The following is a 25,344-nucleotide window of genomic DNA, read 5'->3' as shown; positions in this document are numbered from 1 at the left end:
GTTTGATATTCCAAATATAATTTTGATGTAAATTAATATTAATTGGATGAGGAGTTAAGATTGATCTTATTTTATATTTACAATCTCTGTTTTCGGTGTATCTATCTACCTATCTATCTGAATCTGAATCTGGCGTTGCGTTCGCGTTGCGGTTGAATGGGTTCAAGCGATCTTCGATGTCGCCGATTGCCAAATCTTTTTCTGCACTCCCATACGATCATGTGATCGTGTCATTAAACCCCCATAAGTCCTCCTCCGAATTTGATATTTGAGACGTCGATGCGATTACAATTGCCACAGAGCGCTCTTTATGTGTTGTTACCATACGCACACGCCCTGAATTTGCATAGATATTGTTTGGCGCACTCGACAAGGTCGTTTTAGGGGGGTGTAGTTGTAATCGGAGCAAAATGGGGCTGACCGCTTAATGGGATCACTCTGACATTGTGCCAGCTCCAAAACAATCGAAAGAAAAGCAACCACATTTGTGGCTTACTTAGCCGTGAAGTGAAAGTACATTATGTGTTGCAGACAATTGTTATGCACATTACACACGTACACTCTCGAGTGACTTATTTCCATTCAAATTAAAGTCAAATTTATGGGTACGCTCATTTCTCGGCTCATGTGTGCATATAGTTTCAATATAAATACGTTTAATTGCCGGAATGATTGATGGAATAAGTGCAGATTTGCAGCGTCATGTTATGCAAAGATTTTCGGCTACTCTTTAGGGGTTTTTTCTTGGGTTGGGCTACTCGCTTATGTTATAAGGAAGGCAGACAGACAAAAGAGCTCGTCATATTCAAATCATTGTGATACAATTACTTTGCCGGCATGTTGAAATGCCTGATTCAAATTATATCACACTTAAAATATAAATATCAGGTGCAGGCATATGCAAATTTTAAAACCTCATAATACACACAATTCTTTTCGTCCAATCAAAGTCACTTTTATTTATTAAAACATTCTGTATACCTATTACATTCCATGACTAGAATCACTCGTCATTAACACACCTGACGGCTGTTAACTTAGAATCAGCATAACATAAACATAACTATAAATCAAAGTTCCTGCTTATTTAGTTTACTTTTCTTTTTTATTTAATTAATTTATATAGATTTTACTATTGCATATGGAGACAATAAATAGGTTGAGGCGGAGTTAATTTTTGTGTGTTTAAATTGTAGACATATCATACATTTATTTCGATGCCAATCGTTTACCAATCCAATTTATCCATAAGCTTGTTAGTGGTTCACAATTCCTTGTCGTTCTTCATATAATTTATTGAGTAAGTTAAACAGAATTTCATAAAAATCCGCTAAATATGTTAGGAGATAAACAACTGTCGGTGCCAAATGCAGCACATGTTGCTGGTGTTTTGATGATGTTGCTGCTGTCGCTGGTGTTGCTGCTGCAGTTTCTAGTACTCGGTGGCACCAATAACGCTGTACATGAGACGATTGAAGGAGCCGCTCTGGCGTATGTTCTCATCGTGGGTGTTTACCACCTGTGAGTCAAATATATATCATTAACATTCAGTTAACAGTGGCGTAACAGAGCTACTTACATTGTACGGCGGCCGGGATACTGGCGCTGATACTGGTTTCTGTAAAATCATTCGGATGAAATGGAGAGATAAGATATTGCTTAATAAATCTGGCAAGTTTCAGCAAATTTCGGTTAAAACTTTTCAAATGCAATCTCACACTGTTATGAGCTTTTGTTAAATGTTACTCTAAGTTAGAGTGCAAAAAAAGATGTGTATGCTTGTGATTTGGAAAATATACACAAATATGGAGTTAATGGATGTTTAGTGTAGTTCGATGCCAGCAAGTGATCGACCAAAAACCAGGTTAGTAAATCTACTTCGTCGTTACAGCGCGTTAACATGCCGCCAGACAAGGACACACAGACACACTGTTGACTAACATTCGGTTGGTTCAACTGTACGCGTTTGCATTGGCACAGAAAGAGAGACAGAGCGAGCGAGATAGGAACAGAGAGAGACAGATAGACTTTGTACAGGATGAGCTTGAGAATCGAGCGATATTGTCGGATGCCTTCACATAGAGTTTTGACTGAGGTCGGTTTGATAGAGAGATTTGCTTGATTTGATTTTCGAACGGTTGGGCACGATCTTACCTTTCCTGGAACCAATCTATTCGGCTGATAGACCTTAGTCTGCACAGGAATGGTTACTTCCTGAGGCGAGGACTGGCCATAGTTGCTGTAGCCGCCCTCTTCTTGAATGGCTCTGTAGGTATCGCTGTTCCTGGGATCGTACTGGACAGTTTTCTTATAGCTGCTCGAGGGCAGTGGTCAGTGATTCGGGGTTTTGCATTGAGATCGTTGAAAGCGCCGTTATTTTGGTCAATTGTTCGTTGGTTTTTTGTTTGGTGTTATGCAAGTTTTCAATAAATTTATTTTTTAAGTCGTTTAATTGTTGTTGGTTAATCGAGATTCATAAAAAATATATTGGTTTTTTGTTTTTTTTTGATTTTTTTTTACATCGGTTGAGTAGCGTGAGACAGAGTAGTGAGAGAATAGAAAGAGAAAACAGGATGTGCACAAAATACGTTAGAATTATTTTGTTTTGTTGTAGTTGTAGTTTGTTGTTGCTGTTGTTGGTTGGCAATCGAGTGCTTCGTAGTCTTGAAACTGCACACTCCTCAAACGGATTGCGATTAATAGGAAACTCATTAACAAATTCCTTACGAGCTAGTTATTAAGAGTAATCGAACAGAACTGCATAACAAGGTGTGAGATAATACGATTAATATATCATCGGATGAGTTGAAGCCTTGAGATCGGGCGGGATTAGGTGGGGTGTTAGTTAGTTTGTATGGTTAATACTGGATGGGTTGCGATGGGCGTAGGAACTTTCAGTGCTGTCTTTCAAACGGTTCGTAAATATAATTCAGCAAACGGCTTTTAGTTTTGGATTAGTCTTATTTGGGGGTCAGGTGGTCGGAAAAAGGAGGGGACTTTCTGCAGGGGTCTTGGGAAAGGAAAGTTGGCTCTTTGTCTAGTAGTATTGGGTAGAGTTTTTGGCTACAATTTCATTGATCATTTGTTTTGTTGATAAAGTAGTTGCAGTTGCTGTTGGCGTTGCTGACGTTGTTGCTCTGCAAGTTGGTCTTTTTGCTTTTGTTGCTCCAGGATTTTTCGTTTTTGTTCCAGGAAAGATAGATCGATGAAAATTCTAACATTAATCGTGCAGCTAAGTTCTAAATATATCAGGGTCTAAGAGCTAAAAAGGTTCGGTTGTTTTTGTGAGGTAGGGTTAATCTATAAGAACATCACCTGACCTACCAAGAAACCCCTTCCCGATGTACCTGCGCCACTTTTGCCATACCTTTCAGATTTTAATAGCCCAAACGAGAAAGCCTCAAGACAAACAAAGTTCGTTGGGGGTTTCGGTGAAGATAGTTTCCAGAAATACACGTATATACACAGTAATGTTTTCCATATCACAAACTCAGATCAAGGGAGCTTTTCTTTGCAATAGGAAGGTTTGGGAGAAGATATAGGAAACACATATATATAGACAGCAGAGCACATGCAATCGGGTTTTTGGACTTGTGTCGTGTTGTTTCTGTTGTTCTGACATAGATATTCCATCTGGGGTTTAAAAGACTATATAGTACAGTTGTTGTGGTTGCGGGAGACAACAATAATCGGGGGTTATTCTGTACAGACAGGCGGGGAAAACACGGGGAACATGGTAAACATTCCTCATATTCAATTTGTCTCAAGGCAAGTTTAGGTTCAATCTCAGGATCTTGCCCGTATGCTTTCCATATCAAAGTGAGAAGGATTCAATCAAAGAACGAAATCAGGCTGTGCTCAAGATATGAATTTACTTTTACCCGTTAAGTTTCGTTGGCAAAGGACGATGCAAAGGACTTTCCTTCAAGCGATTGCTTTCGCTTGTGGCGAAGCTACAACAATATACATAGAATATATATAGAGGTATATATAGAGAGTGGTATTTATAACAGAGATCCGGCAGTAGGCGAGTAGTACGTACAACATCTATGGACTGGTTTTTTCGTTTGTGTGTTCGAATGTGGTGTTTCTCATTTCGTGTGTGCTTCGGTTTAGTAAATTTCGTTTCGACTTTGATTTTGTGGCTTTTTGGGTTAGTGGATTATGGCCGCAGCTTAACCAGGAACCAATTTTTTGGATTATGTGGACCTTAGGCTACTCGTAACCGTAATCGTGACTCGCTTTATTAGTTTCAAGCTAATAGGCGCATTTTGAGTGGCTCTCTCTCTGGCAAAAAGAAAAGCTGCATCAAGAATTTCGAAGAGTTCTACGCTGGTTTATTCATAAATTTGCAAAATCCAAAGGAAAACAGCGTAAGTAATAGGCTTAAATGTTCAATTTGACAAGCGTATTCCAAAATTCAGATATTAGTGGTTTTTCATTGTATCGAGCTTAGCATAAGAGTTTCCAGATGGTACATTTCTGGATGGCAACTTACGGAACTGTTGATCTGATGGTGTCCTCGATGTTGTTGTTGGAGTACAGGCCGATGGGCGAGTTGAATTGCTTGTGGAAGACCTGAAAGTTTAGATTTAGTAAGTATCATAATCACAAAACTTGGGATCTTTTTAAATAGGATTAAAGAAACTAGGCTCAAAAAAAAATGTAATTGTATCCTTTTGAATTTTTATCAATTTTGTATCTAATAACTTAGTCATTATACCCGTTACTCGTAGAGTAAAAGGGTATACTAGATTCGTCGAAAAGTATGTAACAGGCAAAACGAAGCGTTTCCGACCCCATAAAGTATATATATTCTTGATCAGGATCACTAGCCGAGTCGATCTAGCCATGTCCGTCTGTCCGTCTGTCCGTCTGTCCGTCTGTCCGTCTGTCTGTCCGTCCGGATGAACGCTGAGATCTTGGAAACTATGAGAGCTAGGCTATTGAGATTTGGCGTGCAGATTCCTGAGCTTCTTACGCAGCGCAAGTTTGTTTCAGTAGAGTGCCACGCCCACTCTAACGCCCACAAACCGCCCAAAACTGTGGCACTTACAGTTTTGATGCTAGAATAAAAATTTTAACTGAAATGTATTGTTCTCATCAATACCTATCGATTGACTCAAAAAAACGTTTGCCACGCCCACTTTAACGCCCACAAACCGCCCACAAACTTCAAAAAATCGCAAGTATGAACGTGGATATCTCGGAAACTATCAAAGATAGAGAATCGGGATCTCAGATATAGATTCTGTAGCTTTGTACGCAGCGCAATTTTGTCACGCGAATATGCCACGCCCACTATAACGCCCACAAACCGCCCAAACCTGTGGCGTCCACAATTGTTATGCTAGATGAAAAATTTTAACTGAAATGTATTGATCTCGTCAATACCTATCGATTGATCCAAAAACAAATTTTCCACGCCCACTCTAACGCCCAGAACGCTCAAATCTGTCTACCGCCGGTAGGTGGCGTATTTAAATCTCGCTTTGCTGCTTGCATATTTCCATTTCCCTTTGGTCCCTTAAGCTGAGTAACGGGTATCTGATAGTCTAGGTACTCGACTATAGCGTTCTTCCTTGTTTTTAAATAAAATATATGCGTATGGGTGGTAACAAGTTTATAATTTCCAAAAATAAATAATTTCCAAAAATAAATAATTTCCAAATACAATAAATAAATAAATACAATATGGAAAAATGATAAATGAAACACACATTTGAAATGATATTACTAAAAAAAACACAAAATGTAGAAAACGGTTTTTTGATAATATTATGTTAATTAAGTTTGTTAGGATTTGGGGACTATACTTACGCGGCCAGTGTCGGCCTCCGAACCGACAACCTTGTGCAGCATGGTATCGGCCACGCGCTAAGAAAATAAATAATAATGAAATTTAATATAAAATCTCAATATACAAAATCCAACATTTTAATTCAGAATTATAATTTGAAATTTCCCATTTAGGTTTTTGAGAGGAATCTCACCTGCTTCATGATACTGTCATGGTAGTCGTGTCCTGGGTGGGCGCGCACAGCCGGGTTGGGGTAGTGCCTCAAGTAGGAGTCTGTCGTGGGCGCATCCTTCTTCACTTTGGCGCCGGGCAGGACCAGAGGAGTTGTTCGGTAGGGCTGGAAAACGCAATGGAACCATACCACACGTGATCAGTGAAGATTAACGACTTTGTTTATGCCAAAACGCCGAAACGGGCACACATTTGGCAGCCGTTGTGGCATAATGATATAGTATATAGTATAAATAAATCAGCAAACGATTACCAGAGTTTCGATGAATCTAGAAATCTTCAGATCTTCGCCCACTGTGCCTAGGTATTAATATTATTATTCTCCTTTGAGTGTGTGTGCATCATTTTTTTTGCTATAGCTAAATTCCATTTTATGTGCGCCCGTTTATATACTTTAAAAATATCCCACAGCCAGAGCAAATATTTATAGGCGCTTACGTAAGCGTGTTCAACGTCCAGCGTTTTGAATGTTCTATCTGCCGCGAAAAGTTTTTATTTTTACCAGGCCGTCTACGAGCGAGTAAGTAATTCAATATCGGCGGGCAGTCGTTTTCAAATGTTGTAACCATGCGCGGCTAATCGATAGACGACGATCAGCGGTGAGCAGCTCTGGGCCAGGGTTGCCAGATGGCCAGGCCAGGCTTGATCAGCTGTTGTTCGGGGCGAATGGTTAATGGTTTTGCGCGCTTTTTTAACTGTGATTGGCCAGCTGAAAAATTTTAACGCGCGCCTTGGCTTACTTAACTAGTATAATTAACTAACTGCTCACTGATAAACTAAAAAACCGCTTAAATGGCTGCCGTACGTCGCTCCACGCGATTGAGTAGCATCAGCAAGGCGGCCACCGCCTCTCCTCTGCCGCAGTCGACGCAGACGCCGCGTCGATCGGAAGTTTGGAAACGCAGGCAGCCGAAAAAAGTGATCGTCGATAGCGACGATGAGGAGGCGGTGACCTATGACCTAACCAGTCCCATTTTAGAGAACAACGAGAACCGCAACCTGCTCAACAAGATGGACAAGATCTCCAGACGCAGGACTTCGCAGGTGCAGGTGGCTATGGCTCATCAGCTGGAGCTCCCAAAGACGCCACGCAGCACAAAGAAAACAGCCCCATCAGCTGCTATTTCACGGGCCAAACGCGAGCAGGCCAACCGCGAGGCCATCGTCGTGTTCTTGGATAGCGACGAGGAGGAGCCGGAGGTCGATCCGCTCCATGGCTCGCCGCCCAAGCAGCGGAAGCTGCAGCCACTGCCACAGCACCTGATCAGTCCTTCGCGGCTGCTGGACAGACTCAGCATCGACGAACGCCAGGAGGAGGAGGCGGAAAACAAGACTGACAGGGAGCAGGTTGAGGATCCTCTTGCTCTGCAGCAGGAGAAACCGTCCACCAAGTTGCTTAGTAAGCCTCCACTAAAGCAAGATAAACTCCAACCGAAGCTGGAGAAACCCCAGGCCAAGCAGCAGAAAAAATCGCCCACCAAAGAGGAAACCCACCAGGATAACCTGCCCTCGCCTTCCCGCAACAAATACCAAAACGCCAGACGAGTGCTTAACAGCGCCGAGACCCAAAACCTGCCGGGGCGAGAGGCACAGCTTCAGGAACTCCGCGAGTTCTTCAGCAGCCATTTGGAAAGCCAGACCTCCGGCAGCCTCTATGTCTCCGGGCAGCCGGGCACAGGAAAGACAGCCTGCCTATCGCTACTACTAAGAGATCCAGACTTCTCTAAACGCCTGCAGCGCGTCTACATCAACTGCACCAGCATTGCCAGCGTGGGAGCCGTTTACAAGAAGCTATGTGCCGAACTCCAGCTGAAAGTCAGCGGACGCACCGAAAGGGACCACTTGGAGGCCATACAGCGTCATTTAAGAACGGCTAAGCGAATGCTTTTGCTGGTCCTGGACGAGATCGATCAGCTGTGCACGAGCAGGCAGGAAGTGCTATACACGATCTTCGAGTGGCCTGCTCTGCCCAGCTCCAGGATACTGCTAGTGGGAATTGCCAATAGCTTGGATCTTACAGATCGAGCCTTGATGCGACTGAATGCCCGGTGCGAGCTGAAGCCCAGGCTGATGCACTTTCCGCCCTACTCCAAGCAGCAGATCGTGGAGATCTTCAAGTCGCGCCTGGCCGAGGCGGAGGTGCTGGACGTCTTTCCGCCCGTGACGCTGCAGCTGCTGGCGGCCAAAGTAAGCGCTATCAGCGGGGATGTGCGAAGGGCCCTGGACATTGGACGACGAGTGGTCGAGATTGCGGAGCAGCAGAAACGCGATGGCGAAAAGGAGTTCAACATGAAAGCCCTGCAGCTGGAGGGCAAGGAGGCCGTGGAGGCCAAAGAGAAACATGGTAAGTTACTCTACATAACTTTTGACTTCAATTCAGATTTGGAAATCATTGCTTTTTCCGTTTTTAGACACTCTGAAGCCCGTCCAGGTCACCCAAGTGGCGGCTGTGCTAAACAAGGTCTATGGGGCCTCGCAGAATCTGGAGGAGGACATAGAGGCTTCCTTCCCGCTGCAGCAGAAGCTGATGCTGTGCACCCTGGTGCTGATGCTGCGCAATGAGCGCAACAAGGACATCAGCATGGGTCGCCTGCACGAGGTGTACAGGCGAGTGTGCGCCAAGCGCAACATCCTGGCCCTGGACCAAGCGGAGTTCACGGGCACCGTGGATCTGGTGGAGACCCGGGGCATTATCCGCATCATGCGCAAGAAGGAGCCGCGCCTGCACAAGGTCCTGCTGCAGTGGGACGAGGAGGAGGTGCATGCGGCCCTCAGCGACAAGCAGCTGATCGCCTCGATCCTCAGCGACACCGCCTGCCTGAACAAGTGACGATCTGGACGATTACCTCTAGGAAATTAGTGTGCCAGACAATATGCTGGTTAATTGCGCATTTCTCTCATTTTCATTCACCTTGGGGACGAACATTGTATATGTATAAGAATACTTCTTGACGCTAATTTTAAAATTCGTGGCTGGCGCAAGCACTGAAATATTTAGAAATATCATTTGAGGGTCACTTTCGACATTTTGCTTTTCTGACTATTAATTGAATCGAATCTTTGGGATTTTATGTTTGCCATAAATTTAAGTAAATGTTGCGCCCATAATCTATTTCTAATCCGATCCGTTGACCAATAAGCTCTAGACAATTCGTTTCCTGTTAGCCCTAAGCAAATAAGAATAAACCAAATAGTTCTGTAATACACGAAATGCAAAAGTGAAAACAATTTCCACTTTCGCTGCGCCACAAGTTTTGCGCTTGGGGCGTGCCAAATGTTGGGAAAATCATAGGGAAAGTCTGCCATTGTTTTTTGAGAGGTTTTTCACATCGTATGAGGCAAATTAACACCAAAGAATACGTGTGGGTTTGTTGGCCATCTCGACATGAAATTAATTTCTTCTATAATCATTTTGTTTATTTATTTGCTGGCTTATTGTTGTTTTTCCTGCGCTCTCTGCTCTAAAAATATCCACCCGTTTGGGTGGTATGAATTACATTGAGCACACAGCTCGGCAAGAGTGCTATGAAAAATATGTTTCAAAAACTCTGGTTGCCTTTCGACGTGTATTGACGAAAGGCGAACAAATGTTTGAATAATAAGCTATTTGCAGAGAGGGGGAGAGAACCGCCAGCCACATACATGAGGGAATATAGCCAAAGCTCTGGTAAATGGCGTTCTATATTCTCGTTTCTGAATTATATATATTTCTGAGGGAAAAGTAAGATGAAAACCTCGAAAAATACACACGTCTGTTCTGTTGGTTCTGGCATTTGTATTTGAACTTGAATTCCAAGAGCAAATGTTTGACGGTAAAGGTGAAATGTTTCATCTGGATTTGGGCTATGAACGTGTAGTAAGACGTCTGTCAGGCAGTTGGAAGCTGTCTACAATCTTTGTTTATAAGCGAGTGTAAAATTAATCACACCATGAGAGGTGTTCGGGTTTTTATCAAAAATATCCAGAATTAAGTGGATTTTTCTCGAAAAAATATTTTATTTCTATGCTTTTGGGTAGTAATCCTTTAGCACTCAAATATTATCCTTTATTGTGTCCTTAGATATGCATGATGTTTTAATTTTTAAGTTCGGGATAGGTAGTTGATCACTGATTTGCTTACTTGATATTGAATGCATTCATTGAGGTCTGGCTGCTCCTTGTAGTAGACTGGGGATCCGTTTTTGAACTGAACGTACTCCATTTTTGTAATGTGTGTGTGTGTTTTGGGTTTTAATTTAAACTCCTTCGGTGGCCAGAATTCGAACGAAATAGAAACGGGAGAATATTATAGCCAGGGACAATTACGTAATAAAAGATCACGTCAGTTTTGATTCTTGATTTTGTCAAATTATTTTTTGTTATAATTGCTAGTATTGTTATGTTTATTGGTAACTTGCTTTTTCGGCACGTTTAAATCAACGTTGCAGCTGGTGATCGTTTCACTAGGATTCACTACAAAAAGGATGCTCGAGCTCGAGTCTTATTTTGTTGTTTATTTTTCAATATTCCGAACGCAACTGATTTGAAATTTTCAAATGCTGGCGAATTATTGCTATTCCGACTGCGCGGAATTCCAATTTTTTTCTATATAGCCAGATCGGTATTGGTTGGAGAGTGTCTGTCTGTGTGAGCCATATAGAAAAGTGAGTGCTGACGGTCAGAGGCCGTTCGACCCACGCACCCACACCATCCCATCCGAGATCTTATGTATTTTTCTGAGAGAGAGGAGATTTTTTAAATATACAAAATATGTTTTTGTGCAAATAGCCTGTTCACCGAGCGTAAACTCAGCCAACAGCAACAACAAGCCCAGCGTATAAACTTGGACTTGGTGTGATCTATATAATTTTTTCCTTTTTTTTTGTTCCCGCCCACGCGCCTTGACCACCCACCTCCCCCTTCGAACGGATGTTGTTGTTTGTCCTGCCGCCCCATTCGAGAATTATTCACATATAACATCTCGCCTATATGTTTTAATTGCTGCTTTTGTGGAGCAATTTCACATACCATTTTTTTCGCATTTCGAAAATTAGGCACAAACTCGAGGTTATTGTTTCGCCCGAATGCAGAAATATTAATGTTTAAATCGCTGTCGTTAGAAATTGAGAAATGTTTCGCAGATTTGCAGCTATATTATTGATTTACTCATTTTTTTTCGCTGATTCGACGATTTTTCAACTTGTAGTGACAGTTCCAAAGATACCGAACCAAGATCTCATCATTATTGGCATTGGCATTCTGTATTTTCTTGGCTGTCATAAGCAATTGACATTGGAACAGGGCATTGAACATATCATTTGATGTTGCGCACAGTCCGAAAAACACACGAGCAGGTGTAATTAGCCTTGAAAGGCTTTAGGAAAAATTTCAAGTTCGATGGAAGCTCCAAGGAACGCATAACTTACATGGAATTATGATCTGTTTTTGCCATTGCGAAGGTTGCAGTTCTTTCGGCTATAGGAATCTTTTTCGGGGACTCATAAACACAAAGAAAAAAATATTGAACATTTATAAGTATGATCCTTAATATTTTAAAAATCTATGATACAGATTGAAAGGAATTGGTTGTATCCACAAAAAATGTTTTAAAAATATAAAAAAAAGATTAAAAATATAAGCATAAGATGGTATTTTTAGTTAGAATTTTTCGCAGTAGTTAAAAATACTTTGATGGAACAATTTATTTAAGCTTGTAAGATAAAATTGAAAGATCACCATTTGTATCAAATTGTATGTGATTTTCACATTTTGGATATTTTAGCCATAGATCAATTAGATTTTTTTCATTGTGTACACACATTGTATGTTTAAAGAAAAAAACAAACGATCAATAAACAACCCGTCTGATTGTTTTTGGGGCACTTTGTGCCTCTAACAAAGAGGTATTAAGAACACAAATAGAACGCATTCAAGGTAGATATTAACCATAAATAAGTTGAAACAAAGTACAATAACCCCACGAAAGCTAATGATGGGAATGGACTAAACCAACTCTCAGCGGAGGTCACCTATTCTGGAACTTTTTCTCGACACCTTTTCAACACTTCTGTATGACAAATCATCAAACATCAAAAAACATATAGGTAAGCACCTTGATTTTTATTTTGGTGCCGCATTGGCAAACAGAAATTGCGACCTTGGCAAGTGTCTTGATTCATTAGCGTCGTCATCTGCGACTGATGGGGCGTTTGGAGGGGGCGGTGTTTTCATTGGACGGACAGTGGATCAAAATCATCGCCTTACACCTCACTCACCTGCCCAAAATACCCGTAGTTTCGAAAATACATTCTTGTTTATTTGCGTCTTTGCCTCTTGGCATTTTCCGCAGAGTTCTAGTGGGCGGGCAGCTCTCTGTTACAGCTTCTGACTTGTTTTTGTTTGATTCCTCGCCAATTTCCACCTGCACACTGCGTCACTGGGCCTTTTCCTGTTCAGCGCCCCAATCTCTCGATCTATGGGCTATATTTAGCGGATGTAAGCGGCGGAACCTTGACCACCAACATTGCTATCTGCTGATGTCAGCGATTGGTTGGGGTATATTCAAATTACAAAAAAACCGTTTTCTACATTTTACAATGTGTTTGACATGAACATTTTCAATAATTACGTACACTGACAATGAAGTTGAACAGTACAACTAGTTATTTTAACTGTTTTGGGTTCTTGTATGAAGAATTTATGATGTTGTTTCGGCCTTTTATGATATAGACAGAGAATATGGTTTCCTTATTAATTTTACACACACTTTACATTATTATTGCCGAAAAGTATGCAACATTTATCTGCAAATGCTTAGGTTTTTAAAAATAATGTCTAATTCTTTGGAAAAAATTATTTTTGAAAATTTTGAAATAAAAAAAAATCATTTTGGATCAGCGATTGAAGGCCACTTCTTATAATTTAAAAGGTACCTTATCACTTATTTGATATCACTCACCTGATTAACAATAGCGGCCTGCTCCTCATCGACATCCTGTTGATGATCCCGAGTTGGCTTGGGCGAGAACACAGCCGAGGGCACCTCGTATCCCCCGGAGGAGTTCAACTGGGGGAACACGGTCTGCGGCAGAGTGTCCACTGGCAACTGCAGGGCCCTCTCAAAGTGGCTGGGTCCGGGCAAAAAGGGCGAGGGACCTCGGTGGGGCAAGAGCTCCGGAGTGACCGGCGGCAAAGTGGAGTTGCTCCGTGATCCAGGACCCGCCTCTTGGGTGCCACCCTGCGTATAGGCGATTTTGTTATCCCTGGAATTGAATAAAATTAATAATTGTCCTACAAGGAGAAAGTATTTAACTAAATCACAAGTTCATTTCAAACATTTTAACTTTCCTAAATCAAAAGTTTAAAACCTAAAACTGCATTTCCATAAATTGAACGGTATCCACAACGTTAAATTTTTATATTAAATTAATTCCATATGTATTTTACAAAGGAGGTAATTTGAAATTTTGTCTAAGAAATCTTTTTTTACATAAAATAGTTTGATATGTTCCTTATTAAATCAAACTGTATGTTAAATTTGGTAGTAAACGCAATTAAAAAAGCAATCGTTACACAATCTTTAAGGCCTGCCAATTATCAGTTTTACCCAAGTTCTTTAAAAGAGTACCTAAATTAACATTTTTAGTTTAGGATTTAAGTGAGCTACAAAATTTTGAAACGTTTTCTATAAAATTAGTTTTTAGTAGTTTTTAAGTAGGTCGTAAACTTGGTCTCCATACATAAAAACGGTCTATATCTGACATAAAAATTAAATATTCAAAAAAGAATATGCATTGTAACTTAAGATTAAGCCCATTCTTATTGAAACACCAATTTAAGAACCGAATTTAAGGCATTATTCACCTCAAATATTTACTTTTCAACCCGAAACATACGGAACTTGTCTTTGATCTCCCGCTTTCCTGTTCAGGAACACGGATTTCCTGGCTCACCTGTGCACCACCAGGCGGATCTCGTTGCCAGCACCGCGGAACAGCTGCTGTGCATCCGCATGACTCAGGTCGCGTGCATCGTACTCGCCGATCTTCGAGATGATATCTCCCCGCAGCAGTTCCCCGTGCGATGGGCTGCCCACTTGGACCTGCAAAAACGGTGGGAAGGTCACTTCACATACACAATCTGAGGGTTCAACCTTGACATAGATTTATTGGGGTGCCTAAATAGATGCAGACAGAATTATGATCGAAAGATTGTGTGCTGATGTTTACATCGCAATTGAGAAAAGAGGGGAGGAAAATTTCTTCGGCTATTTTGTTTGCGCCTCAATTAGTTTTACTGGCGTCGCATTTTGGCAAACGCTGCAACGTTTATTGTTGCTGTGCTCGTTTCGCTATTTTGATTTGTTGTTGTTTATTTGGGCGCTGAGAACAAAAACAAGAAAGCGGAGCGGTGGGGCACAAAGGCCAAATTGCTTTGGCCATTCTGCCATCCCAACGACTGTGCATCATTTTGATGAATGGACCACAGCATCGGCGACCACAAGGCGACAGTCTCTGGTTACATAACGCCCATTTACCCTGGTGATTATCAGCGGCGTGTCCAGATCGTTGCCGCCCACCAGACGGATGCCCCAGGGCGTGCCCTGTCCATCGCGCACCAGGAGCACCGCGAACTCATGGAGCTTGGGGCTCATCCTGCCTTCGATGTGATGATGATGACGATCGATCCAGAGGATCCCGATCACTGGCTCATCAAGTACGAGCGGACTATCCCGAAACTATAGTTTATTGTTTATTTTTTCTGGCCTGCAGGGCGCAGGCGGCGCGAAATTGCAGTCCGTTAAGCGTTTTGTTCGATCGCAAAGCTGCTCAAGTACTAATTTTAAAATACAATTCGTATTCCTTTTTGCAGCAAGCAGCAGAGTCTTGGTATACCACGAGTACACTGCGCCACAAATGTATATCGTACATGGGTTCATATATACAACTTATATCCGCCGGCAACGGCAGCTACATGCTGAGAAACATGAATTCGATTGGCGAATCCTAATCGTTAAATGGGTTTTCCGCCACAGAGTACTCTGAATTTCTCAGAGAGGTTGTTTAATACTCGGAAAAAATCGGTAGTTTTGTTCATTTTTGCCTTCTCAAGACCCACATTTCACGTAGGATAACAAGGCGTATACTTGATAAGTTTATATCATATTACGCATACGCAGAGGTGTCTCGTTAGTATAATTACTATGATCTGTAGAAGAAACTAGCACTGGTAGTATTAGTATTTTGGCATGTATTATGTATGAAGTAAATATTAAAAAAAATTATATATACATATTGTTATAAACTCTATTTTTAACAAAAAAATATTGGAATTGTTAAAATGGATCTATATTAATATTTTGAAATATTTAATTGCTAATAATTCAAGGTTTAATTATTAAAATAGATATATCAAGAAAATACCTTTTTAAAATTTAAAGAAACACCCTCTTATATTTTTCATTTCAAACCCCATAGAGCATCCACAAACCACCTCACATTCAAAAGCTTTTCTCCCTCTTTGTTCCCATTGTTTAATTTGACGTGTGCCCTGCATTTGTGGCATTCTGCATTTCGCTGACCACATTTTGGGGCAGCACTTGATCCAGTTGCAGGCTGACCCTGAAGAAATGAATGCCACATGTCATCATCTAGGCAAATGTTTTGATGAACATGCTCGATGTTCAGAGAAAATCAAGTATCTAGGCATCTGTTTTTCCTCGACATTTTCAGCTATTTTATTAGTGTTTTTCCCAGACTTGTTTGCCCAGCGATGAGGCAACCGAGAGAGTGTAATTAAATTTATTTACTGAGGCGATACTAACACAGCAGAACAACAACAGCAAATTCGCCACTCTTGCCCAATTTAAACATGCTAATCATATCAGATTTTTATTGCATTAGTCAATGGAAAAGTCTACGCTCGACGTGACGTATAAGCAATATGCATGGGTCAACGGTTGAAGGACGTTGATTTCTTCTAAACATTCTTGATTTTGGCAAGAATTTTACTTTTTACAGCGGAAAAATCTTTTCCTGCCTTTCGGCTTTCCGTCGATATATACACAATATATGGTTTGCCATTTCATTTTTCATTTTAAACATTCTGTTTTCGGCACTTTTTGGCTGGCTCTTGAAATGTTTTTACTATTTGAGGCTTGAATTGTTTTCATTTCATTTTCATTTGAAATTTTTGTAATGCTTTTCAGTGACTTTTGCTCTAGATCAGCCCAGAATGTGGCATAAAAATATCGTGGCAATGGAAATATGGATCCATCCATCTTTTTGGGCCATTTTACTTGGCCAAAAGTGCAGCAGTGGCCAATTAATTACAAAAATTTACGAGCCGCCAGGGGCGAAATGTTATTGAACTGATTTCTCTGAGACGGCCTGGTGAGAATTGGGGCCACATATACGAGCACACGCGTGCGATGATTGACAAGCCGGCCGCTTTAAGGGGGGTTTTTTTCGTTTTTCTTGGGGTTTTTCTTTTTGAACTCACCCCCACATTCGGTTCGTCGGCGAAACGGACGCACTTCTTCAGCCCGCTGCTGCTGCGCCGTCGGCAGGGAGCTGGCAGGGGCACAAGGGGTGGATAGAGCGGTTGGGGCGGCTGTGGGCGGTAGGAGGATGGCGATTCGTAACCGGGCACCTTCCAGAAAGCCGGTCGACTGTATGACGCGGACGCCGATGATCTGCTGGTCGTCATTGCTGGCCAGCGACTAGCGTAAACAAAAGAAATGCTGCGCACATTCAGAAATGTGCGCTAATTTCTACTATTCGAACGCGTCTGCTCGCGACTGCGTGTGTGTGTGCACTAGTAGGCAATTGAAAAACCAAGGGAAGGCATACGAGAAACCGGTGGAAATGAGCGCATACATTATTATATTAATCACTCTAATGGCATGTGGAAGAGAAAGGGTAGAGGAAGGGAATTATGAATGAATGGGAGGATGTGTTTGTCAGAAAAGTTATGGGAACAAGGTTAAGATAGGTTAATTAACACATTCGCGGGGTTTCATTTTGAATTTCCACTTCAAATTTTGGCGCCTTTTTGAATACCAAAAATACCGATAAGTCAACCGCAGTCATTACATTCGATTGCGCATACATCGATACCGCTAGTTATACTCGTTATCAGGAGGCGTTAGTATTTTAGCGAGACCGTTCTTCAGCATGACCGTTCGGTGTTTCGGTATTTTTAAGGTATATAAGGAAGAACAAGCGTTAAGCCTAGTACTCACATCGACGAAAACCGCGAGCTAACCATAGGAGTGAGCGAGAGGCAAACAGGCGGCTAAAGGTTTTCGTCGGGTCTGTTTTTCAGCGCGGTACTCAGAAGAGCTAAGGAAATACCAGAAAAAATACCAGATTTCGAGAGTGAATTTTCGATGAACGCCGTTAGCCGCGGCCCAAAGAATAAGAAATTTAATCTTTGGCGGTGTTCGTGCAGAAGCGGTGGGGAATTTAAAAATTTTAAATGGAAGAAAAACCCCAAAAACGGTTAAAGGAGGTCTAATCCAAGCTGTTACCCATTATTGTGGGTTTGACCGACATTAAGACATTAAGCAATACCACAACAGGGGCAAATCCGCATTATAGTTGAAGTGCTGGAGGAGATCCACTAGAGAATACCAGTGCGAAGGAACATGCCGAGTGGGACTTCGCTCTCTACATGGACATCATCCCGGGCGTGTCCTCGCAAAGAAAGTAAGACCTAGCCAAAATAATTTGGTTGCGTTTTACTAATAGAAGTATCTTTTCAGCAGAACCACCAGTAATATGAACTCTGAAGACCTCTCCATTAGGAGTCCGTACACCATAACCACCAGATACTTGGCAGCTTAAGCGGAGCTGGAGGACGCGCTGCCTTCTACAGGGAGGAGGAAAATAGGGGGCCCGCTAAGGAACAGTTGGAGAAGCCATGTCCAGCCACTGCCAGGATGCTGGGCGACTTCCTGCAGCATCAGCGAATCAACCCTGTTCCCAGTCCGGCTCCCACTTCCTCAAGGTCCAATATGCCTATTGGGACTCGGAGCTGGACTGCGGTGGCGCGGGAAAGATGGCGAAGCATCCGTGGGACGAGAAGGAAGCTTTAAACTACTAATTTACATAAATAAAAACATTCGTTGAACATTCCATCTATTTTTAATTTAATATCTTTGTGTACCAGCAGACTCCTCCTTTTTAAATTTCCGTTGTTTTCCGTTTGGCAACAAACCCAGCTGCTTGTCAGTAAGACCATGCTACATGCATTGCGGGTGAACTTTGAAAACTTCGGTCACACTACAAAGAATAAGATTTTTCGACTAGAAACTCTTAGCCGATTTGAGTACCCATCGTCTTCGCGACTGGCTCTCCGAGAGAGCAGAGAGAGCCCATCTCCCATCTTGCATCTCCCTTTTTACTGACACTTACGCTGAGGCTGTCTCCCTTTTTTACTGACACTTACGTTGCCTTACGTTTTGCCGACACTTACGTTTCTTACGTTTTGTGTTTGATATTTCGACGTTGTTGTTGTTGCTGGTTTTTTAGAAACCTGGCTTTTTGTAAACAAATCCGACTTACGGACTTACGTGTCGACGAACGAGAATTCCATCGGCGAAAATAACGGTGGTGTTCGGTTCTGTCGCGCAAGGCGGCAAAAGTATTCTCTAAGTTGTCTCAGAAAAATCGGGCCAAAGATCACTGCAAGAGTAACGAGCGAAATATCGAAGATAAGGCCTCAATTAAAAACATATAGGGGCACTGCATGGACCCAACGAAACCCCGCCCACATAGCGTCACAACATGTCTATTTTCAAGGCGCGGTACGTACTCTTTTCCAAGGCTATTAAAACTGGAACGTAAACAAAGACTTTCTCCAACCAAATCGCAGGGTCAAGGAATTTGAGGATGCTTTGGCGGGGCCGCAGGATGTGATTGACCTGAAGGAACTCAGGAAATTAGCTTTCAACGGTAGGATACGATTGCTGACTAAAGAAGCAATGGAAGCTGAAATTTCAACAATCCACAGGTGTGCCCGATGTGCAAAGTTTTCGAGCCCTCAGCTGGAAGCTTCTCCTGGGCTATTTGGGCCCCAGGCGCAGCAGTTGGACCACGACACTGGCCCAGAAACGAGCCCTGTACAAGCAGTTCATCGAGGAGCTGGTTCTACCACCGGGACACTCGAGCAATGGAAGTGATGCGGACGGCGGAGGAGATGCGGACAAAGCCGATTCGGGGGGCGTTGGCCTGCAAGATCATCCGTTGAGCGAGGGACCCGAGAGCGCGTGGAACACGTTCTTCAACGACAACGAGTTCCTGCTGCAGATCGACAAGGATGTGCGGCGCCTGTGCCCTGACATATCCTTCTTCCAGCAGCCCACCGACTATCCCTGCGAGATTGTGGTCCACAGCAAGGGAGAACATGGAAGGAGACTTCACGAACGGGTGGTTCCCGCTGTGCTCAGTTCAGCGAATGTGGAGCGCAAGGGCCTGGGCATGACCAAGGTGAGTTTTAGACCGGATTTCTGATAGACAATAAGCTCAGAATGTGTTGTTTTATGCATATCATGTGGACTTTAGCAGCAAGTAAGTAAGCTCACCCCATCTAAACCCAAATCTTACAAGTGTTTCTTCTCTTCATAGATAAATATGATCACTAAACGCTCCGTGGAGAACTATGCCGCCATGGAGGAGGGCCAAGAGGCCCACTGGGAGGTTGTGCAACGCATTTTGTTCATCTACGCCAAGCTGAATCCCGGCCAGGGATATGTCCAGGGCATGAACGAGATTGTGGGACCCATCTACTACGTAATGGCCTCTGATCCAGACCTCTCATATCGCGCCCATGCCGAGGCCGATTGTTTCTTCTGTTTCACCGCCCTGATGAGCGAGATAAGAGACTTCTTTATCAAAACCCTAGACGATGCCGAGGGCGGCATCAAGTTCATGATGGCTAGGCTATCGAATATGCTGAAATCAAAGGACCTAAACATTTATGAGCTGCTCAAAAGCCAGGAGCTGCATCCGCAGTACTATAGCTTCAGGTGGCTCACACTGCTCCTCTCGCAGGAGTTTCCACTGCCGGATGTGCTGCGCATTTGGGATTCCGTGTTTGCGGACGAACAACGCTTCGATTTCCTGATTAAAATATGCTGTTCCATGATATTGTAAGCTAAATTCTTTTCAGTAAAAAGCAGGGACTAATTTTATGCATTTTCCAGAATCCAAAGAGAAGCCATTTTGGAAAACGACTTTGCCTCGAATGTGAAACTGCTGCAAAACTATCCTCCTATCGATATTAATGTTGTGATTACTCATGCCGGTTCGTTGGCGTAGCAGACGTCCATGCAAATATCCCCAATGCCCAAATGCTTGCAAAGCCCCATTAATTTGTCTGTTATTAACAGAAGTAACCAAGCAATCAACTACATTCTAGTTAGCTCCAATATCCAAAACGCACCTTTACAGGAACTCCAATAAGTATACACGTAGTTACTTTCATATGACTTAAAATTTGTATGTCATTAAAGAACGAAATAATTTTAACATTTTGTGGTCCCAATCAGATAAAAGTCAGAACGTTAAAGAAGTCATAGGTTGGTCAGTCGTTAAAAGAATACCGATGAACGTGTGGTGGCATCGTCTGATAAAACTAAAACACAGCTCAAAGTATCACTTGTTTAGCTTGGGAGCCGTGTCCTTGCATATGGACTGAGCAATAAACTCGATGAGTGTCCTTGTTGGCCGTCCAGCCATGCCCTGTCGCAGATACTCGAACTCATCGCCACGAGTGATCATCACATTAGTGGCGTCCTGAAGGAGGGACCAGATCAAAACAAGGACCTAAGATTTGCTAAAACGTAACTTACAATATGCATCCACTGGCCACAAGGAACGAATTCTCGGAGGAAGGCAGCAGCCTTGCAAGGACGTCCTCCACGGCCAATGCCGTAGTTCTGAACATCACTGCGTCCTCCGGCGCGCACCGCCTTGCTGTAGTAGTTCCAAAGCGGGAAGCGCCAAACGCGATCACCAGTGTGCATGCTAGCGTGCTTGATCTGCTGCCACAGGATCTCCGAGTTGGTGAACACACCACAGGCCGCCTCATCCAACGCCTGGCGCATGTATCCCGAGCAGGTGCCAATGTCAATGATGCACTTGGGACAGAAGTTCTGGCCGTACAGCAGGGCATCGGCCAGCACGAGTACATCCTCGTGATCTGTACACTGCACCTCAATGGTCTTGCCGTTCATGGACTTCACCATGTCGCCCGGACGGAAGGAGTTGCATCCAATAACGTTTTCACACAGGGGGATTAGACCGCGGATGTTAACCTAAGATCAGGATGATTGAATTGGAGTAAAGATAAAGGTAAAGCACCAATTTACCGGTAATCTAAGTCCAGCCACAGCGCGACAGGTGGCCACAACGACGGCCGCTCCGGTCATATCGCCTCGCATGTGGAAGAGCTCATATTTTTCTTTTAAGCACAAGCCACCCGCATCGTAAGTTACTCCCTGTCCAACCAGGACAATGGGACGTTCTTCGGCACAGGTTCCGTAGTAGCTCAGCTCCAGGAAGATGGGTGGCTCGCAGGAGGCCTTGCCCACAGCCAGGAAGGCGTGCATCGACTGGCTCTCCGCCCAACCCTCTACCTTGACCTCTACGTTCACTCCGGATTTACAGAGCACCTCGACGACATTCTGGGCAAAGGCAGTAGGGGTCAAGAGATTGGAGGGCATCTCCTGTAGCTGACGGGTCAGGTTCTGGGCAGCAGCCTTTTGCAGACCAATGCGCCATCCTTCAATGTCACAGATCTCGTCCTTTGTGGCGTACAAATCGATGGAGGGCACCGAGATCCTTCGCTTGGGATCTCGCAGCTCCTGGTAGATCCAAATACCTAGAGCAGCTCCCTCCGCGGCAGACTCGGCGTGGCCACAGTTCTCCACCTCGATGCGGTCGGTGTCCAACTCTGCGAGAATCCTGCAGGCATCGGCCACCGAGCGGCGGATGGCCTCCTTCTGCTCGTCGAGCACCTCGTACGGGTTGTAGCCCAGGCATTCCTTGCCCAAGCCAATAACCGCCACCGCCGAGTAGTAGGGCACTCGCTCCGGCTCCACGGCGAACAGGAGGCGGGTCTCGCCTCTCTTGGGCATGGGTCCCGACATACGCAGCACCTCCAACAATCGGCCATGCGTCTTCTGCACATTGTACTTCCAGCCGGTGGGCGTCAGGATGCCGGCATCGTTCTTGTCCTCCTCGTCGGCATAGACCCCGATGACCAGACCTCGCGACGGCGGATCCGCGCAGATCTCCATCTGCTGCAGTTGTAGCATCTGGTTGATTGCCTGCGAGGCATACCTACGATGGCGGATCACCTCCGGACGACTGATAACGAGGCTACAGGCCCGGGATATTGCATTGCGCGAAAACCGAAACATTTTGCTTGAAGTTGAACTTAAAACTTTGATCAGAACAAAAGGATACTACTAGTATTGAAAACTTGCTCTTCGATTTTCTGTGCCGCGTTCAAAATAATTCATAGAATTTTTTCACCCAGATTAGCTAAAAATGTGTACGTGTTCAACCTCGAAACGAATAAAAATGAGACTGAGCTCGTCCTATGTGGCACCTTTTCGACGTGGCACTGACAGAATACCCCAAAAGGTTGCTAGATCTTCAAGTTTGCACTTATAAGGCAATGCCTGCTTTGGGATATATGTACAAATTGTCTTAAATGAGCATAAGCATTTAAGCAACCTACTCTTCTTGAAAATAATCAAAATATCATTTTTATTGAATTACAATATGATAAATTTCATCAGACGAAACGAAAAAGGCAATTGAACTCTTGTCAAAATTCCCTTACTAAAAAAATGATTTTCACCATAGGAAGCCTATTAAAATTGAATATTATCAAAACATAATTACAAGAAACGTTCTAAATCGTCAGGATTTCAAATGTATACGATTGTCCTTTAACGGAATGCATTTATTCAACCTTCACTAATTGTCCGATTTCTATATAAACCTAAAAATCCGCAATCTTTACCCAAACCCTCATGCTAAAACACCAATATATTTTGTATTCCTTTTATTTATTGCATTTTATATTTTACACATATATATTTCAATTCGAAAGATTAATAATTTATTCAATATGGTTGCAAACAAACATTTTTTGCCCGAACAGTCTCGTTAGCAAGGGAAATATCACACAACTGATTAAAGACAAGCACCTTGTACAGACTTCAAAAAGTTTCACCAAAATAAAGACATGGTTGTAGCGCTGTAGCTGCCAATAGGATTTCGCCATCTTTCGTCAGTTGATCCTTCCTCCGTATTCTCCGCCTACTTTCCCATCTTGGGAGCGGTGTCCTTGCATATGGTCTGGGCAATGAATTCGATGAGGGTTCGGGTGGGTCGACCAGCCATTCCACGACGCAGATACTCAAAGTCGATGCCGTTGGTGACCATCACGTTGGTGGCATCCTGAAAAAATAAAGGTATTATAGCAACTTTCTTTTAACACATAAAAGCCAAACTTACTATGTGCATCCATTGTCCGCAGGGTACGAATTCACGAAGGAAGGCGGCAGCTTTGCAAGGACGTCCTCCACGGCCAATGCCGTAGTTCTGGACATCACTGCGTCCTCCGGCACGCACCGCCTTGCTGTAGTAGTGCCACAGGGGGAAGCGCCACACACGATCTCCAGTGTGCATGCTGGCGTGCTTGATCTGCTGCCACAGGATTTCAGAGTTGGTGAACACACCACAGGCCGCCTCATCCAGGGACTGACGCATATATCCGGAGCAGGTTCCAATGTCAATGATGCACTTGGGGCAGAAGTTCTGGGCATACAGCAGGGCATCGGCCAGCACCAGGACATCCTCGTGATCTGTACACTGGACCTCAATGGTCTTGCCATTCATCGACTTGACCATGTCGCCCGGACGGAAGGAGTTGCAGCCAACTACGTTCTCGCACAGAGGGATCAGACCGCGGATGTTGACCTGAGAGAGTGATTATTAATAGAGGAACCACCCAAACTAGCTAAGGTAACTCACAGGCAACCTAAGTCCTGCCACTGCCCGACAGGTGGCCACCACCACAGCTGCTCCGGTCATGTCGCCGCGCATGTGGAAGAGCTCGTGCTTCTTCTTCAGGCACAGGCCACCGGCGTCGTAGGTGATTCCTTGGCCAACCAGGACAATGGGACGTTCTTCGGCACAGGTTCCGTAGTAGCTCAGCTCCAGGAAGATGGGTGGCTCGCAGGAGGCCTTGCCCACCGCCAGGAAGGCGTGCATCGACTGGCTCTCCGCCCAGCCCTCGACCTTGACCTCCACGTTCACACCGGATTTACAGAGCACCTCGACGACATTCTGGGCAAAGGCAGTGGGTGTCAAAAGATTGGAGGGCATCTCCTGCAGCTGGCGGGTGAGGTTCTGCGCGGCAGCCTTTTGCAGCCCAATGCGCCATCCTTCAATGTCGCAGACCTCGTCCTTAGTGGCATACAAATCGATGGCCGGGACGAAGATTCGTGTCTTGGGATCGCGCAGTTCCTGGTACAACCAGATGCCGAGGGCAGCTCCCTCGGCCGCGGACTCGGCATGTCCGCAGTTCTCCACCTCGATACGATCGGTGTCCAGTTCGGCGAGGATGCGGCAGGCCGCGGCCACCGAGCGCCGGATGGCCTCCTTCTGCTCGTCCAGTACTTCATAGGGATTGTAGCCCAAGCACTCCTTGCCCAGACCCACCACGGCCACCACCGAGTAGTAGGGAATGCGCTCCGGCTCCACGGCGAACAGCAGACGGGCCTCGCCTCTCCTGGGCATGGGTCCCGACATCCGGAGCACCTCGATCAGACGACCATTGGTCTTCTGGATATTGTACCGCCAGCCGGCGGGCGTCAGGATGCCCGCATCGTTCTTGTCCTCCTCATCCGCATACACACCAATAACCAAGGCTCGCGACGGCTGATCGGCACATATGTCCATCTGCTGGAGCAACAGCATCTGGTTGATGGCCTGCGAGGCGTATGATCGCTTCAGGAACTTGGGTGCATATTGGCGGCACACGGGCGACCGGCTGCAGATACGGAAGAGCAACTGACGCGATTTTCCGAACATTGTCCCAGTATTTTTCCCGTGAGTACCCCTTCAACAAATATTGACTATGATGTTTCGAAAAAAAACACTTCAAATTTATCGCTCGTAAAATTTAGTTTCCAAAAGATTGGAAATAAAAAATATATCTAAAATAAGTCTAGTTTAAGTACAGGAAATTTTTTTACGTTAAATTTTTTACTGAGTTGTTTACTCTACGAGACGTTAACGGATACTGAAGGC

At 44.0% G+C, this 25,344-nt stretch overlaps 5 protein-coding genes across 25 annotated transcripts; 2 read left to right on the top strand and 3 right to left on the bottom strand.

Annotated features, from left to right (window-relative positions):
* Nucleotides 1–1,083: 1,083 nt before the first annotated feature.
* On the bottom strand, nucleotides 1,084–16,732 carry LOC119555665 (PDZ and LIM domain protein 4). Of its 19 annotated transcripts, none has more exons than XM_037867251.1 (10): nucleotides 16,511–16,732; nucleotides 13,963–14,111; nucleotides 12,969–13,272; nucleotides 5,994–6,137; nucleotides 5,821–5,877; nucleotides 4,499–4,578; nucleotides 3,882–3,953; nucleotides 2,155–2,314; nucleotides 1,580–1,618; nucleotides 1,084–1,519 (listed from the first exon to the last, which is right to left on the bottom strand). In XM_037867251.1, exons 1-10 carry the CDS (start codon nucleotides 16,715–16,717, stop codon nucleotides 1,433–1,435), a joined length of 1,299 nt encoding a protein of 432 aa, XP_037723179.1. In that variant the 5' UTR covers nucleotides 16,718–16,732; the 3' UTR covers nucleotides 1,084–1,432. The 19 variants fall into 19 exon arrangements, with proteins under 19 accessions (XP_037723179.1, XP_037723181.1, XP_037723187.1 ...); XM_037867253.1 differs by lacking the exon at nucleotides 16,511–16,732 and adding an exon at nucleotides 14,547–14,847; XM_037867259.1 differs by lacking the exon at nucleotides 2,155–2,314.
* LOC119555663 (cell division control protein 6 homolog) lies at nucleotides 6,705–9,230 on the top strand. The gene is made up of 2 exons (XM_037867250.1): nucleotides 6,705–8,375; nucleotides 8,443–9,230. Exons 1-2 carry the CDS (start codon nucleotides 6,824–6,826, stop codon nucleotides 8,859–8,861), a joined length of 1,971 nt encoding a protein of 656 aa, XP_037723178.1. The 5' UTR covers nucleotides 6,705–6,823; the 3' UTR covers nucleotides 8,862–9,230.
* A 1,811-nt stretch (nucleotides 16,733–18,543) lies between the features above and the next one.
* On the top strand, nucleotides 18,544–20,541 carry LOC119554007 (TBC1 domain family member 13). Of its 3 annotated transcripts, none has more exons than XM_037864716.1 (6): nucleotides 18,544–18,818; nucleotides 18,887–18,966; nucleotides 19,025–19,500; nucleotides 19,579–19,581; nucleotides 19,639–20,162; nucleotides 20,217–20,541. In XM_037864716.1, the coding sequence occupies exons 1-6, from the start codon at nucleotides 18,799–18,801 to the stop codon at nucleotides 20,329–20,331; spliced, it is 1,218 nt and encodes a 405-aa protein (XP_037720644.1). In that variant the 5' UTR covers nucleotides 18,544–18,798; the 3' UTR covers nucleotides 20,332–20,541. The 3 variants fall into 3 exon arrangements, with proteins under 3 accessions (XP_037720644.1, XP_037720643.1, XP_037720645.1); XM_037864715.1 differs by having other exon boundaries at nucleotides 19,576–19,581; XM_037864717.1 differs by lacking the exon at nucleotides 19,579–19,581 and having other exon boundaries at nucleotides 18,547–18,818.
* LOC119554006 (cytosol aminopeptidase-like) lies at nucleotides 20,473–22,436 on the bottom strand. Its single transcript, XM_037864713.1, has 3 exons — nucleotides 21,384–22,436; nucleotides 20,865–21,329; nucleotides 20,473–20,808 (listed from the first exon to the last, which is right to left on the bottom strand). The coding sequence occupies exons 1-3, from the start codon at nucleotides 22,434–22,436 to the stop codon at nucleotides 20,668–20,670; spliced, it is 1,659 nt and encodes a 552-aa protein (XP_037720641.1). The 3' UTR covers nucleotides 20,473–20,667.
* Nucleotides 22,437–23,123: 687 nt separating this feature from the next.
* On the bottom strand, nucleotides 23,124–25,342 carry LOC119554005 (cytosol aminopeptidase). Its single transcript, XM_037864712.1, has 3 exons — nucleotides 24,064–25,342; nucleotides 23,545–24,009; nucleotides 23,124–23,487 (listed from the first exon to the last, which is right to left on the bottom strand). The coding sequence occupies exons 1-3, from the start codon at nucleotides 25,123–25,125 to the stop codon at nucleotides 23,347–23,349; spliced, it is 1,668 nt and encodes a 555-aa protein (XP_037720640.1). The 5' UTR covers nucleotides 25,126–25,342; the 3' UTR covers nucleotides 23,124–23,346.
* Between the last annotated feature and the right edge of the window lie 2 nt (nucleotides 25,343–25,344).

This window comes from Drosophila subpulchrella, chromosome 3L (assembly GCF_014743375.2).
Source record: "Drosophila subpulchrella strain 33 F10 #4 breed RU33 chromosome 3L, RU_Dsub_v1.1 Primary Assembly, whole genome shotgun sequence".
Taxonomy (NCBI): Eukaryota; Metazoa; Arthropoda; class Insecta; order Diptera; family Drosophilidae; genus Drosophila; species Drosophila subpulchrella.
Note: the sequence above shows the minus strand (reverse complement) of the source record. Positions and strands in the feature narration are given on the sequence as shown.

Coding starts and splice junctions, on each gene's coding strand:
- LOC119555663 (XM_037867250.1), top strand. CDS start 6,824: ATGGCTGCCGTACGTCGCTCCACGCGATTGAGTAGCATCAGCAAGGCG. Junction 8,376..8,442: donor GGAGGCCAAAGAGAAACATG/GTAAGTTACTCT, acceptor TTCCGTTTTTAG/ACACTCTGAAGCCCGTCCAG.
- LOC119555665 (XM_037867251.1), bottom strand. CDS start 16,717: ATGACGACCAGCAGATCATCGGCGTCCGCGTCATACAGTCGACCGGCT. Junction 2,315..3,881: donor TTGCCAACGAAACTTAACGG/GTAAAAGTAAAT, acceptor GCCCTCGAGCAG/CTATAAGAAAACTGTCCAGT. Junction 1,520..1,579: donor TATCCCGGCCGCCGTACAAT/GTAAGTAGCTCT, acceptor TTTGACTCACAG/GTGGTAAACACCCACGATGA.
- LOC119554007 (XM_037864715.1), top strand. CDS start 18,799: ATGTCTATTTTCAAGGCGCG. Junction 18,819..18,886: donor ATGTCTATTTTCAAGGCGCG/GTACGTACTCTT, acceptor ACCAAATCGCAG/GGTCAAGGAATTTGAGGATG. Junction 18,967..19,024: donor CAGGAAATTAGCTTTCAACG/GTAGGATACGAT, acceptor AACAATCCACAG/GTGTGCCCGATGTGCAAAGT.
- LOC119554006 (XM_037864713.1), bottom strand. CDS start 22,436: ATGTTTCGGTTTTCGCGCAATGCAATATCCCGGGCCTGTAGCCTCGTT. Junction 21,330..21,383: donor TGGCTGGACTTAGATTACCG/GTAAATTGGTGC, acceptor TCCTGATCTTAG/GTTAACATCCGCGGTCTAAT. Junction 20,809..20,864: donor GTGGCCAGTGGATGCATATT/GTAAGTTACGTT, acceptor TCCCTCCTTCAG/GACGCCACTAATGTGATGAT.
- LOC119554005 (XM_037864712.1), bottom strand. CDS start 25,125: ATGTTCGGAAAATCGCGTCAGTTGCTCTTCCGTATCTGCAGCCGGTCG. Junction 24,010..24,063: donor TGGCAGGACTTAGGTTGCCT/GTGAGTTACCTT, acceptor TCACTCTCTCAG/GTCAACATCCGCGGTCTGAT. Junction 23,488..23,544: donor GCGGACAATGGATGCACATA/GTAAGTTTGGCT, acceptor TTATTTTTTCAG/GATGCCACCAACGTGATGGT.